Source organism: Dermacentor albipictus, chromosome 1 (assembly GCF_038994185.2).
Source record: "Dermacentor albipictus isolate Rhodes 1998 colony chromosome 1, USDA_Dalb.pri_finalv2, whole genome shotgun sequence".
NCBI lineage: Eukaryota > Metazoa > Arthropoda > Arachnida > Ixodida > Ixodidae > Dermacentor > Dermacentor albipictus.
This window is the reverse complement of record NC_091821.1, coordinates 95,643,462-95,657,983: the sequence shown is the minus strand read 5'-3', so window position 1 is coordinate 95,657,983 and position 14,522 is coordinate 95,643,462. Positions and strand designations below refer to the sequence as shown.

The window sequence follows — 14,522 nt, the reverse complement described above, 5'->3', positions numbered from 1 at the left end:
GTGCATAATCTGATTGGACACAAGTGTAACAAAGATTGGTGAAGAAACATACAAGAACTTATATAGCATGCACTGCTGCAGTTGTTTAAGATATACCACTGTCATATGAAATTACCTATATTGGCCAGAATGGCAGTTTCACGAACCAAGCAAAGGAACATGAACTGCATATAAAGAATAGCATCAGTGGGGCACACCTAGATGCACACTGCAAAGGTTCCAGATGCCAACCCTCACTTCAGAGAATAAGACTCCTGACAAAAACAGAGATAACACAGCACCTCAAGTCACTGATGTTTTTTTTTTTCTATTGTTATGAAAGGGTAGGGCTGTGTGAGTCCAACAGCGATATGTATGCGTGGCAGTGAAACAGAACATTTGAATTGCCTTATCCGAAAATTTTCTTTGTGGATAACATATGCATAAAATTAGATGCCAAGTTAGAAATAAAGCAGTTGAAAGTGAGTTATTTACATGTTCTACGTCAGTCCTAGCCTTAAAATATGTGTTCAGTAAACTTCATTGTACACATAATTGTGGCAGCTTGAAGAAAAAATTTTGCTACGAAGAAACAGATTATTACACACAATGGTTCTAGAAATGACCCACCAAAAGTTCAATGCATCATGGTTAAGCAAAAAAATTTATCACAACAAATGCAATTAGCACTAGTGGCTTACTTGTGCTATAACCTCCATGGTAGGTGATACAGGTAGCTCATTTGCCTTCTGTGGTCGAACAAATTCAAAGTCACTGGAATGCTCAGGAAACTCCTACAGAATAAAACCAAAGTAGTTTTTTAGGAATGGTATTGTATAGTTCTGTGCTCTGCCTATTTCATGCAGCAATATAATTAGCTGATCATAATCATACACAAACCTCACCCGTGAGTACACTTCAGCAGCAGCACAACTAGATGGGGTCACCACCCCTTTGCACATTAGCATAATGACAATAACCTGTATGCACTGTAAAAGTTTTAGTTAAAGGCATGAATAAGAGTTGGGGAAAGCATGAGGAATTTTTCCTGTGACAAAGTGGCAAAAGCAGGCAGCAGTGGACACAGTTGCAAGCTTAATTCCTTAAGTGAAAGGCCAATTTTGCTCAGATTTCATGACAGCCAGAACCCATTTTTAAGCAGAGCACTGTTTTACTGCCCGACATTTGTTATCAGTTTAAGGAGAGCTGAAATCACTGCCTTTAGGAGGATGTTTAGAAAGGAAATAATGCTTATTAATTTTGATGTTCACAACAAGTTGCAGATAAAGCATGTATGGTTCAATTACTTGAGCAGGAATTAATTGAACTTCAGTAGACAAAAAACACATCTGATTTAATATTTGAAACTTCAGGCACAGTAAGTGCAAAGTATTCGTCCAGTAAATAACAACTTCTTCTGGCAACAGAAGCAGTTTTCTGCTGCTTTCAGTAGTAGCAGAAAAGTTGACTACAGCGTGTACATAGACAAAAGGACCAAAAGAATGACAACGACAGCGCTTGTCATCATCGTTCTTTCGATTGTCGTCGTCATTCAGTCACGTGAAGCAAAGCTCGATTTCCTGCAACACCACCAAATGGTGCTTCCCTCCGTGCAAAACAGACAGTGGAACCCACCGATTGCTTCCACAGTATCATGGAAGTTTTGCTGCGGCATGGACACGCCTCGTTTTCTTTTTGTGTGGATGCCCTCGAGTCAACGGCAGTGTGAGCATTTGCAGCTGTTGTGCATTTTCACTCAAGAAAAATGTGCCATGCGGTTCCTGCTGACAGGATTTCTGGCAGTTGTGCCAATTCGCTGTCAAAAGCGCTGCCAGGAGCACTTTTGTCTGAGTACTTCATATCACCCAGTGCAAAGATGCGCAAAATCTAGCGGAGATGGTGGGAGAATATTGCCCCTGAATAAATATTACCATTACTTTGCAAGGTATGCCCCAACAGCTATTGCACGTTACTGGCAGGTTATAGGACATGTTTGTCACTAAAAAGGGTTACGCTTTTCTTATTATTCTATGCCATTTTGTCTTGCAGGCTCATTAAGGCTTCGCTTACACCGATTCCCACAGTGCGCAGGATCAGAAAGCTTTATGTGGCCCAAGATTTCACTGCAGTTGGCCTTTAACTTGAGCACAGTGCTGACTTGGGCAAGTTGGTACATAGTATAGCTAAATAGAACAGTAGCACATGAATGAGACAAACAGAATGCAAAGATGAGGTGCTGTCCATACCTTCGGTTTGTCCTGTCCATGCGCTGTAACTCTATATTGCTAGTATAACAAATTCAACCATCAGATACTAGGGTGCACTTGCAGTGCTGTGTGGGCATGTTCTAGGGAATGTGCACTTATCCAAGCAACCAGTGTAAACAACCTTTACAAAAGGCAGTTTCAGCACAATGCTGACGTCATTTCAAAGCTGAGCTTAATTTTTCAATATACTAGTGAGTGCATGTGCCAGCAAGCTTTTCTTGCATGTGTACTACTTTTTTTCAGTAAAATTTATTTTTTCCCTACCAAAAATACAGCCTCTTACCTTCAAACAAATGTATGAATAACTTTGCATTAACTTTATATACAACTGCAGTAACATGCTGGCTGTGCATTCGTTCCTCCCTCAGTTCAAATAAATTTATTTATGTTTAATATACATAAATGAAGCACATTTTTAACATGTTCTCACCTGAGTTGGAGCCTCAGACTCTGATGCAGAAACAGCAGCATGACTGGCATGTTTAGCTCCATTGGTCCTGGCACTGTCACCAAAACCACTCTCAATGTCCTCCTTGCAGCAACAGGTGCATCTGAAGCATATCAAGTTGAACAAAACTGAGCAGGGGCACCACTGGTCTTCCCTCTATTCATCCCCAGTGCTTCATGCACATGGGCTTGCACAGAATGGCAAGTATTTGCCAGTTCTATAGCACTTGGAAAACAAGTGATACCAGTATAGCTGCCCCGGACAACCATTCCAACCAAGAACTTGAGACAGATCCAGAAACTATGATCATGACAGGTGTCAGTAGTGGTTAATGCTACAAGACACATCATGCAACACATCATGCACAGAGCAAACTGCCACGAAACAGCAGATGCATTACAATTTCTGGAGACAGTGCTTGGCAGCAGAAGCATAGAAAAGCCAGACATGGAATATTCAGAACTACTTTGTTGCAAACAGCAATGATATTCTGACGTAAGGAGTGAGCTAATTAATCATGACAGTTTTCAAAACTTGCAAAAAACAAAAAGAAAGGTTTGAGCACTTCTTTTATGATACCTGATCTTCTTAAGGAAGAAAAGAAATAAACAGGTCTTGTTCTACCTAGGACTATCGTTGGGCAATTTTGATTTAACATGAAAAAACATTTAACCATGCATCAATGCATATCCCAATGCATCATATATGCTATGCTGAATACTTAAATGCTCTGATGAAACTTAACGCGTGGCCCATAGTGGCGTTATTGGTGTACTCCAGCAAGTTTCCAGTTTGGGGTGGTTCAGCAAGCCTAAATAATTGATTGCTACATTAATTAGATTTTAACTCTTCAAGCATTTCATCTATTCTTTTTGTACAAATGTAATCACCATAGCCAGAATAAATGTACTCACCATAGTGAGAAATAACGCCCCACAAGTTGTTCTAATTTACCTTAAAAAATTTAATTATGGGGTAATACGTGCTAAAACCACGATCTGATTATGACGCACGCCATAGTGGGGAACTCCAGAAATTCTGACCACCTGGGGCTCTTTAACGTGCACATAAATCTAAGTACATGGGTGTTTTCGCATTTCGACCTCTTTAAAATGCGGCCGCCGTGGCCAGGATTCGATCCCAAAACCTCGTTGCTTAGCAGCTGAACCCTAATAGCCACTAAGCAACCATGGCGGGTTGTTCTAATTTACCTTGATGTGGAAGTGTGTTTGGGCGTTACAGATTTAAACAGACTTCAGTCAGCTAATGTGCAAATCTTTCTTATGGCCACAAGTATAAGAAAGGAAGAACTCAGTGCAATTTCCAGCTCATTTTCCTTTCTCTTCTACAAGTATCAACCAGGCATTTGTGAACAAACAATAATTATTAAGAATAGTATGCACATTCTTTTGAAAAGGCATGAGAATTGCTTCCACTTCCTTTTGTTAAGACTAACCCACCTGCTGTACTAACACCATTTAATAAAATGTAAAACGAACATACAATGTAGACTGTCAGCTTGCAAAAATAATGGATTTCGAAATGCGAAGTAGCTGTTTCGAAATGCGAAGCTTGTGGTATCGTTCCCCACCTGTGGCAAGTTGTTTTTGTTTTCATCCACTTTCATTCCTATTAATTTATCATTTCTTTACTTCATTTATTAAACACAAGTAATTTCCCTTATGTTGTCCTTGGTGTCAGTGTTTGTTGGCTTCTTATGACATGACTAATAAAAATCGAGCCCCTCGGTTAACCCCCTTTCTTCTCGTCCTGTGTGTGTGTGCTATTTGGCAAGACAGTAGCAGCAAGTGCAATCAGGAAAACCCAGGAGGGTTCGCCTAGAATGTATTCCTTTAAAATGAAAAAGTAATGCATCTTTATAGTACAATCTGCTTTGGTACACAGTGCTCCTATCTGCACCAATACACTTGTAAGCTAATAAATAGACAAACGCAGGCTATCTGTTGTACCAGTGTATGTGTATGTTGTACCAGTGTGTGTCTGTTTCATATTCAAGTAAGATGAAACCAATGAAATTTCTCTATTGAATTTTTTTTCCTAAGGTTGCTCCCGATGCTTATTCTCAAAACATTTTCAGAATTGCACCAGTATATGTTACCCACACCATTTAGAAAAGGAGTCACTTTAATTGCTATAACAGCCTGACTGTTCGTCTTTCGAAGCATGATTTTAACAAATCAATACAGTGGATAGCAATTGTCCTAACTAAACGCTGTCAAGAAATATAAATTACAGAAGGCTTTATGCAAACGGTGCTCACTATATGTTGATGGGCACTGCTTATGCCTTATCGTGATAACTTTTCTTTCTTTATTGTGCAGAAATAATTAAAAGACAGCTATTATACTTAATCCAACAATAAACTTATTTAATCGATAAGATGTCGATGCAAAAGTTGCGGAGGATGTCGAGACATGACCTACAACAGCCTTCAAAGCGACGTAGACCTTGTGCAGTTATTTTTCTGACAAAAATATAATGCCCGTAAAGCTTTAAAAATACCACATGACAACGCATTTACGAGCTATAGGGCAGCGATCTCTGGTACATGCACACACTGTCATGCGTTTATATATATATAAATATACTGAAAAAACGGAGAGCATGAGAGTTATGCTGCTTCTCTAAGTGGTGTTATCGGTATTTCTTGACATACCCACCTCAACTTTTGCATCAACACCTAGCTGATTAAGTGAGTTCATTAAAAGTTAGCAGTTAGGAGTTGAAATAATTTGAGCAAAATGAAAAAAAAAATTATAATGACTAGCATGAACAACGCCCATCAACACAGAGCGAGTGCAGTTCATTTAAAGCCCTCCATCTTTTTTTTAAATTTTTGCTGACATTTAGTTGGGGCTACCGGCAGATCATAGGTCACTGAAGAAATAAAATGTTCCCAAGTTGTGCAGTTCTTAAAAAAAAAAAAAAGAGTGGGGCCACTGCGGCAGCCGTACTTTGTGAACTGAGAAAACTTGTATTGAAGCAGAACTGCATTTAAATACTATATTCCATTGTTAAATATTGTCTGTGTATTCAGCACTGCACTATCTGAATTATGGTTACTATGAACACGACAACAATGTGACTGCAACCTTGTATGCTGTCCTGAAAGTTGTGAAATACTTTCCAAGGCTTCAGGCTGCCCAAGTGATGACAGAAATAACACACACATAGAAAAAAAAGTTGACAGTGACAGCTCTGCTACATTTATGGCTACCTTGCTAGGCTTAACATTGTACTGTGGTACTTTTCGTGAGTCAATTCTCTCATTGGCTGTGTCCAATTTGATAGACGGCTTTCTTGAATTGCATCAACAATGCGTCTATTTATACAACTAAGTGCATTAAGGGCTCGTGTTCAACAAACTTCAATGGCAATTATATCAAATACATGGTGCTGAAATTGATCATCAAAATGTTTAAAGGAAATTGCAAATGAACTAATCGCCATTTTCAGTGACAAATTCCGCAGGCAGTAGCCCCGAATGGGGCTGTTTCTTGCTGTCATATCCCCTGCCCATGTAATCATGTAATTCATTAACATGTGTCAGCTAATATTTACGAGCTAACTAGCATCGGCTAAAGTGCGAGCTAGCCAGCGCTGACTAAATTTTCAATACTGCCTTTTCTTTAATTCTCATCTTCTGAGCTCAGCAATGTGTCGTGCCTTTGCTCATATGTGGGTCCAATTAGTGCTACTCGATGTTTCAAGAATATCAGCGATACTATACAGTCGCAAACGTACAATGAGGCTGCGAGAGGCGCCTTCATGGAGGACTCCGTATAAATTTTGACTACGCCTATTCTCGAAATTCACCTTACATTCACCTAAGTCTAAATACACGGGCGTTTTCGCATTCGACACTCATCGAAATACGGCTGATAATAGAACCCGCAACATCGTGCTCAGCAGCAGAACGCCACAGCCAGTGAGCAAGCGCGGCGGCTATGTTTGAAGGAGTACAACAAACCCGGGCTCAGACCTAGGAGAAAGTAAAGATGCAGTCACTTGCAAAGGAGAGCGACGGCAAAAGCGCGGGAGGCGCGCGAAAAGGGAGCCCACAGCTGCGCGGGCATCACCTCTGCGGAGTCGGCCGGTAAGCGTCGTCGACGCGCAGCAAGAGCAGCCTGAACGCGCACAGCACCCAGCAGACGCCGACAACGTTGACGCTCTTCATCTAACGGGGGGGCGCGCCTTCTCCTCCTCCGCCGAGTGCAGCACGTTCTCCTCGAGGGCCGGCCGGCTTCGCCACTCCGCCGAGCCGCGCACGCAACCACCACGGCCGGCGCGCGCGAACTCTCCTACCACCGACGAAATGCGCAAAAGTGCCGGCCGGGCGGGCAGCGTGCCCCGCCTCGCTCGCCTAACGGGAACCCCGTTTTCACGTATATAGACAGAGCCGGCAGAACCCCTCCTCCCTCCCCTCTTCCAGCTCTATGTAGGCACGTACAACTGTAAATGTCCGCGCGATGGTGATATTAGCAAGCGGTCGGGAGGCCATTCTTCATCGTGTGAGCAACAGCGGCCAAACAAACAATTATGCGGTCCATCTCCGTCAGGGCTATACACGTGCCCGCGTGCGGTGCGGCGTATGCACAACAATCTTGCGACGCGCAGCTGCACGTCCGACATCTGTACGGATGTGTGTAGCGCACACAGCTGTGGCAAGAGACATGCGGGCACGAGACGTGGCCTAGATGGCTTTCGCCAGTGTGTTTGCTACGGGATGGCAGCCCGAGATTGAATACACAGACAACGGATACGCTGGTTTCGTTCAGATCAATGTTACCGAGGTTTCAGAAGGATTCCGAAAAAAAAAAAAATCATGAGCCATTCCCCTCTGTGAAGGCGGTTTACCGGCGAAGCTGTTTAGCACACGACACAGAGGTGACACATAATTTTGAACAAAGCTACGAAATCATTTATTGTCTTGATGGGTGGTCATTGGGACGAAAGGTACGCACACTCTTTTATTGTCTTGATCGGTGGTCATTATTTAACTCGCAACTGCAATCACATTATTTGATAATGTCAAATCGATGCACGTACGCCGCTGGGTGGTCGGTTGGGCCGGGTCGGTGGCATCGCAAGGGATATGTCCGCAACACGGAATGCGTAAACTGTTCCCTTTTCGGTACCGACACATCCACATTGAAATCACCGACAACGACAACAGGGGTAGTGTCATCGCAGCTAATTCACGCAAAGTGAGTAGCCATGAACCTTACGGGACCATGAATCATTTAATTTTTTGCTTGCTTACGGGGGTATGAGCCACTGATGATAGTTTTCGACATGTTGTTATGTATGCTCTATGCGCGATTAGAAAGAATTTAAGCACTGTTCGCTTCACTTTGCGGGGTTCTCGTAGCCTCTGCCTTACGGGGCTATGAACCATTGACGATGATAGTTTTTGTTCACGGAGAACAAGAATGCACGGAACCTAGCCATATAGAGCTTCGCTGTAAACAAGAAATCGATCCCTTTGCGTTGAATTAACTTTTGAAAAGATTCTAGTCTTGCAGCAAGCAGTGGAATACACGTACCTTATATAAGTTTAAATATTCTGCCAATTTCATATCTAGGCACTACAGGCGACGAGCTATCTGCGCTATTCTCATGCAAGAAAAAAATATGGTTTCATGTTTGACTCTGTACGGAAGGAAATTGGAACACATGACTAATGCTGAAAACAGGAACAGTAATCAGGAAAATTAGTCCATTTTTTTTTACCGTGCAGGAATACAACGAACAAAGCTTCATATACGGAAAGCTTTCTTTTCGTATAAGCAACAAAGGAAATCAGATCAATCATTCGAAAACGTAAACACTGCAGTTTACTAAAAATTCAGGGTAGGGGCACAGAACCCAGGATTGCCGCATATAGGCCTCGCCAGGTCCACACAAAGCTTGTACCGCCCGGGCAATACGAGGAAACAATTAAAAGGTCGCTTCTGTACTACCAGTAGCTTAGTAGGGTCACTGAACGTTAGCTTAAGGACAAGGGAAACTGTGCTGCCGAGTTTCGTCACATGTACACATGTCGCCGTAAAGCCCCTCTATACGTTTTCGCCGAGCAGCACGTGGATGGAGGGGCTTTAGTGGCAGGTAGTATTGCAGACTGAAATTATAATTTCCTGGAGGCGCGCCTAGGCTAAAAAGCAATTCTGATATTTTGCAGATCAACGCGCATCGTAGTAAACGTTCGGACGCGACCGTAGATCATATAATTTTAATGCCACAGCGGCAGGAATAGAGGCTACGCACTGAAGGCGCATAGGGAGTCGGCCATTTACTATACCGTATTTTCTCGCATTCATCTGCCGCAGACCCGCGTTCTCTTCGAGTTCTGCTGTCCTCAACAGAACGGCGTACCCCCATCCCTTTTCTGAGAAAAAGAAAGAAAGAAAGAGAAAAGCGCACGATACTATCCCTTTTGTTACTACCGTACGATATCGCCATTGGAGTCGATGGGGCGCGCTTTGAAAATGTGAGGCATCACATACATGTTCGAAAGGCGTCAGAATATCGAGCATGTCGGAATAACGTTGGAAGCTGTATTTCACAGCCATTTTATCGCACAAATGCTGACAGCTTCGGACGTGAATTGCGATTCCTTTCAAATTACACGGAGGAGGAAGCGGCGGTGGTGGAATAGTGTTAGTGATTATGTACATCACGGTCATTTATCCCTCTGCGCGATATATCCACACACACGGCGTTCGGCCGTAGACATCGCGTCACATACATTGTGCGCGCTCATCGTTCAAAGCAACTTTTGTTTTGAAACGCGGGCGAAAGAACGAGCTGACGTTGTTCGAAAGCGATGCAAAAGTATGCTTATTTTCTCGTAAATACTACTTTGGATACGCTCCTACGATGCAACACCTCTCCGCTATCATGCCAAGTTTATTTTTAACAAGAAGAAGAAACTGTGGTTTAACGTCCCGGCATTGCACAGTGGTTTCTGACTCGTGAGGGACGTCGTAATAAAACGCACCGGATTAATTTTGACCACCCGAGGTTTTCTTAACTGCGCCTGCATTGGTATGCGGCCGCCGAGGCCGGAAATCAAACACGCAACTTCGTGCTAAGCAGCAAAGACGCAAGAATGCGTTCTCAGCCGCTACTTATAGGGCAGTTCGTGTGCACACTCCTTTCATGGAACGCCAGCGTGTGTTGGTAAGCAAATATCCCAGCTTTCCGTTATACAGTGTGTTCAAAATTAAGTTTTACGGTTTTATTAAAATTAGGCACTCGGAGGCACAAAGTGAGATGATAATTATTGCTGTCAGCAGTCCAATTAACTGAAATTGAATAATTAACTTTTTGTTGACTGCAGTAAGTGCGCATGTTTGAACTGAAAAGTTAGAGGCAGTCGTGTTTCTACACAGTATCAGTTGGAATAATTCTTCTAGCGTTTCTGTGCTCCGAGATATCCGACTCCAAATGTTAATTGTCGTTCGCGTGATTACGCATGCAATAGAGTTAGGATCGGCTCAAAGCTCCTCCCTGATGTGTCACGACTGTTGCGTGCGGCATTTAGACTGACAACAAGGCGCAGGCATAGACAAAGATAACTGTTTCCCTTCCCCTCTCGGCTGGCGAGATAAAAAATCGAAGAACCCGGAACCGCTGTCGTAACACGCGAGCGCGCATCCTGTAACGAAGGCGGGAGCTGCCATGCCGAGTTAATAGTGGAGTGTTTTAGTTGAACGTCTTTACGGTACGCTCCGCTCCGAGTCGCCCCGCTAAGCCACAGCGGAGCGGACCTTCCATAGTTGCAGCACCCTCTGACCGAACTCAAGGTAATTAAAGAAAATAAAAACACGCATTGATCACTTTTATAGAGTGAAACATATATATATATATATACATATATATATATATATATATATATATATATATATATATATATATATATATATATATATATAACTTACTTGTCCATGAAGCATCTAGACGTGCGCTTGTAATGCGTTACCGGTTCATTTTATCCAGTGGAAAATAAAGCGCCGTCTTGGGGAATGCCACGTGATAGCCAGCAAGCTAAGTTCCTGCATCCAATCCTTTCTGACGCCAACGCTAGCCAAAGCTCTGCACAGCACGCTCCGTTCAGGCAGCTTCTAAGCAATGGACCGTGTTCCTCGCTCCGCTCGCCCGCTTACGGCTAAGCGGACGGCGCATGCGCATTCGCGCGTCCGCTCCGCTGCGTAAACACGCTGAACTAAAACAATGGGCCTCTTCGATTTTCGGAGTTCTGGCAGTCCGATGGCAGCCAGATCGTAGGCAGCTAGTTCCGGTTCTGATGGGAAGTCACGTGGACTGGGGTCCCAAGAAAACCCGAACCTGCCCGAAGTTTGCAAAATCGAACGCCGGGACAGCTGGCCAAATGTAAGCAAGTTACCAGCATGGCAGCGCCCGGCGAGGCCGGCGCTGCCATGCTGGTAACTTGCCGCTACTGGGCCAACCTCACCTTGCGCTGGGCCAACCTCACCTTGCGCAACAGACGGCCTCCACACGTCCGATGACAAAACGCGAAATCGCGCGCAAGTGCAAAAAATGGCTGTGGCTTAGCTAAGGTTAAGCCCAGGATGCGAAGCATACTAGCCTTTATTTTAGTTGTTGAACCACTGTTTAGCCTGGTGAACTGCTGTTGCTTGGCTATATTTGGGAACGCGACAGCGTTCCCGTCGACCCGCCAAGGGGCGTAAGACAATGGGCTACGGCGCAGCGACTACGCGCCCCGCATTGGACGCGGTGAGTGTCGAGCAACGCAGCGTTGGGCGCAGGCAACGAAATGTGCGCCTGAGTAAGCGACGCACGCCTGAGCCTTAGAAACAGCTCGTTTCTAGGCAACACCGCATTCACTATAGGCGCTTTTGTACCGCTTTGAAGCATCGTACTCGTGGCTCAGTGGTAGCGTCTCCGTCTCACACTACCCTGGTTCGATTCCCACCCAGCCCATCTTGCAAGAGTTGAGCCAAAGCCACCTAGAAACAAGCGCAGCTGCTTATATACCGCCGCGAGCGACGGCGCGAGTTGGAGCCCCGTTTCTCCTCTGTCGTGACGTCACGGTGTCACGTGGTATGGCATGGGGTCAAAGGTCATTGAAGGCGACACCGCCGCGGCTGAGGAGCTGGGTTGAGCTCTAGTGATATGCTTCGCATAAAACGATAGCTCGAGGATTCCTGCTCGCAGCGCTCACGTCGCCCACCGGCGCCTCTGACGAGTTGCCGTTGTGTCATCACTTCACAAGACATGAAAAAATGGGATATCGGGTACGTCTCATACGCATAAAATTTCGTGCCGACCAGCTTGGGCTTCGATTTCAAAAAGTTTGTTGTGGCTTATTGTGCTTCTCATTTTGACCCTAAGGAGCTGGGGACACGGCTCGAGCGTGAATATGCACGCCGTCTGTGATCAGCGAAACGTTTCACACGAAAAACAACATTCGTCGCGATCATGAGAGCAATAAGCCAATGTACCTGTGTCTAATGTACCGAGTACAATCAGTGCACTCTTAGATCAACGGCCTGCAGTCGACACATATCGGTTTCGAGCTGCCACCTAAGCATACGACAGGGAGACAGAGCGAACACGGACTAGCTGCAAAGCCGTCGCTAACTGCAGAAACGGTAGATATATACATACGCGACATATGTGAAAAGGAACGCCACCAGAGGAAGACGAACCCAAAATATACCGCAATGTGTGAATGAGCGCCTACAACTTGCGTGGAACACGATGCAGATAACATGCACGCATGAGAGCGCGTCGCACTGATCACCGCCGCGAAGTAGCCTTCAGGGGATACACACACCAATTGCACATATACACGCACAAAAGCTTCAAACGGTTCACCACTGCTCGTATCACACCGCTTCGCAATGCGGAGCGGAGCGTTAGCACCTAACAAGGTAACGCTCGAAGTAAGGAAATCCAAAGATGACCGTAGACAGTTGGCTGAACGAGGTGAATTTAAGTCCTCAAGCGCACGCGTTGCAATCCGTTAAGTCCCCGCAAAGATTGCGGCGAGCGCCCATCGCCTCTTTTAGTCGTCTGCTAGCCAAAGAACTTCCAGAGAGCAGCCAGACCAAAATCGCCCTGGCAGGTTCTGGCAGCCCGCGGGTAGCCAGAACCGTCCAGCCCGAGCAAAACGAACGCCCGGCGGAAGTGCGTAGCGCGGTGGGCGGAGCAACCCGAGAAAAACGAAGACGATCTGGCTGGCTCTGGCAGCCCGAGGGTAGCCAGAAGCGGAAAATCGAAGCCCACTCTAATGGCGCAAGCGGAGAAGCCTGAGGACGGCGCGCGTGCGCAATGGTGACTAGAGTTGCCATTGCCTTTATTTGCGTAGCCCTTGCCTGGGCTACGCAAATAAAGTGACTGCCGATTGCCAAGTACAGTAAGCTTTACTGAAATCAAGAGCAACAACTGCACGGCACACCGCGCTGTCATATCTTGATTTCGCCAGCCGAGAGGGGAAGGGAAACAGTTATCTTTGTCTATGCCTACGCCTTGTCAGAAAAAACGCCGCACGCAACAGCTGCGTCACACCAGGGGGGAGCTTTGCGTCGATCCTCACTATCTTGCATGCGTAATCGTGCGAACGACAATTAAAATTTGGAATCGGATATCTCGGAGCACAGACCCGCTAGAAGAATTCTTCCAACGATACTGTCCAACGGGTACTGGGTAGAAATACGACTGCCTCTAACTTTTCAGTACGAACTTACCCACTTGCTGCAGTCAACAAAGGGTGAATTATTATTAAGGTTCATTATTATTATTACTATATTATTAGTTAATTGGGCTGCTCACAGCGATAATTATCATCACTTTTGTGTTCCCTGGCCACGTAACTTAATTGCACAGGTGGTCTTCGCGTGCCTTCGAGTGCCTAATTTTAAAAAAACCATAAAGCAATTTTGAATACCCGGTATACGGTGTTCTTTTTTTTCTGCGCCATTTTCTTTTAAATAGCCTGTGGCAGATAGCACAATTCTAACCCCTGATGTAAATTACTTGCTGAGGCGGCCATTACATCTTAGCGAAATCAAAATGCTTAATTGAATAATTAACACATTTACGCGAACGAATTTTTAAAGTAATTTACAGCACATGTTTCATTTTGCGAATTGTAGCCGGCGAGTTTGCACGGAACTAAATTCATTGGTGTTCCAGTTACATTTTCAAAGAAAACGTTGTTTTATGCATTGAAGCGCAAAAGTAACTTTAAAACAAACGCATTTCATCGTACACTTCAAAATTAATATCTCAGAACTGGTGCTGTCCAGAGAGTTCGTTCCAAGTGGATACTCCTAGCGAACTCACTAGCTACAATTCGTAGATTAATATATGTGTCGTAAAACAATTAAAATGTGTATTTGCGTAATTGTGTTATTTAATTAAGCACTGTCATTTCTCGTAGAAATAATGGCCGCCTCGTCGAGTAATTTAGACGAAGGGTTCGCATTATTAAAAACTTCGTATAGGTAACAAAAAAAAAAGAACTATTTTTCTAAGCGTGCACTTATTTTTGTCACAAGTGGCGAATCTGCACTAATTAAGCGTTTGGGCGAATGTGCTCAGTCAGTACATAACTACGGCACCAGGTTCATCTCCGTTCGACATTTTCAAGGTGAGCAGGAAGGCTGTCAGTTCTGCATCCCCTGTTGAAGTTTCCAGGCTACGGATCCCTATGACTAGTCGCGGGCAAGGCGCCGTCGCACCTGAAAATTTCACAGGGACTGTGCATGTTTGAAAACTACTAGCAGCAATAGACAAAAAAAAAATAGTGAGCGGGT

General features: G+C 44.6%; 1 protein-coding gene across 2 annotated transcripts in view; it reads right to left on the bottom strand.

Moving 5' to 3' along the window:
* LOC135902639 (SUN domain-containing ossification factor) overlaps positions 1-14,522 on the bottom strand; it is a 149,941-nt gene that overhangs the window by 63,591 nt on the left and 71,828 nt on the right. For both annotated transcript variants that reach the window (XM_065432838.2, XM_065432839.2), the window contains exons 2-3: positions 2,677-2,797; positions 681-773 (exon numbers count right to left, since the gene is read on the bottom strand). In XM_065432838.2, coding sequence (XP_065288910.1) covers positions 681-773; positions 2,677-2,797 — 214 coding nt within the window. The remainder of the gene's footprint in view (positions 1-680; positions 774-2,676; positions 2,798-14,522) is intronic.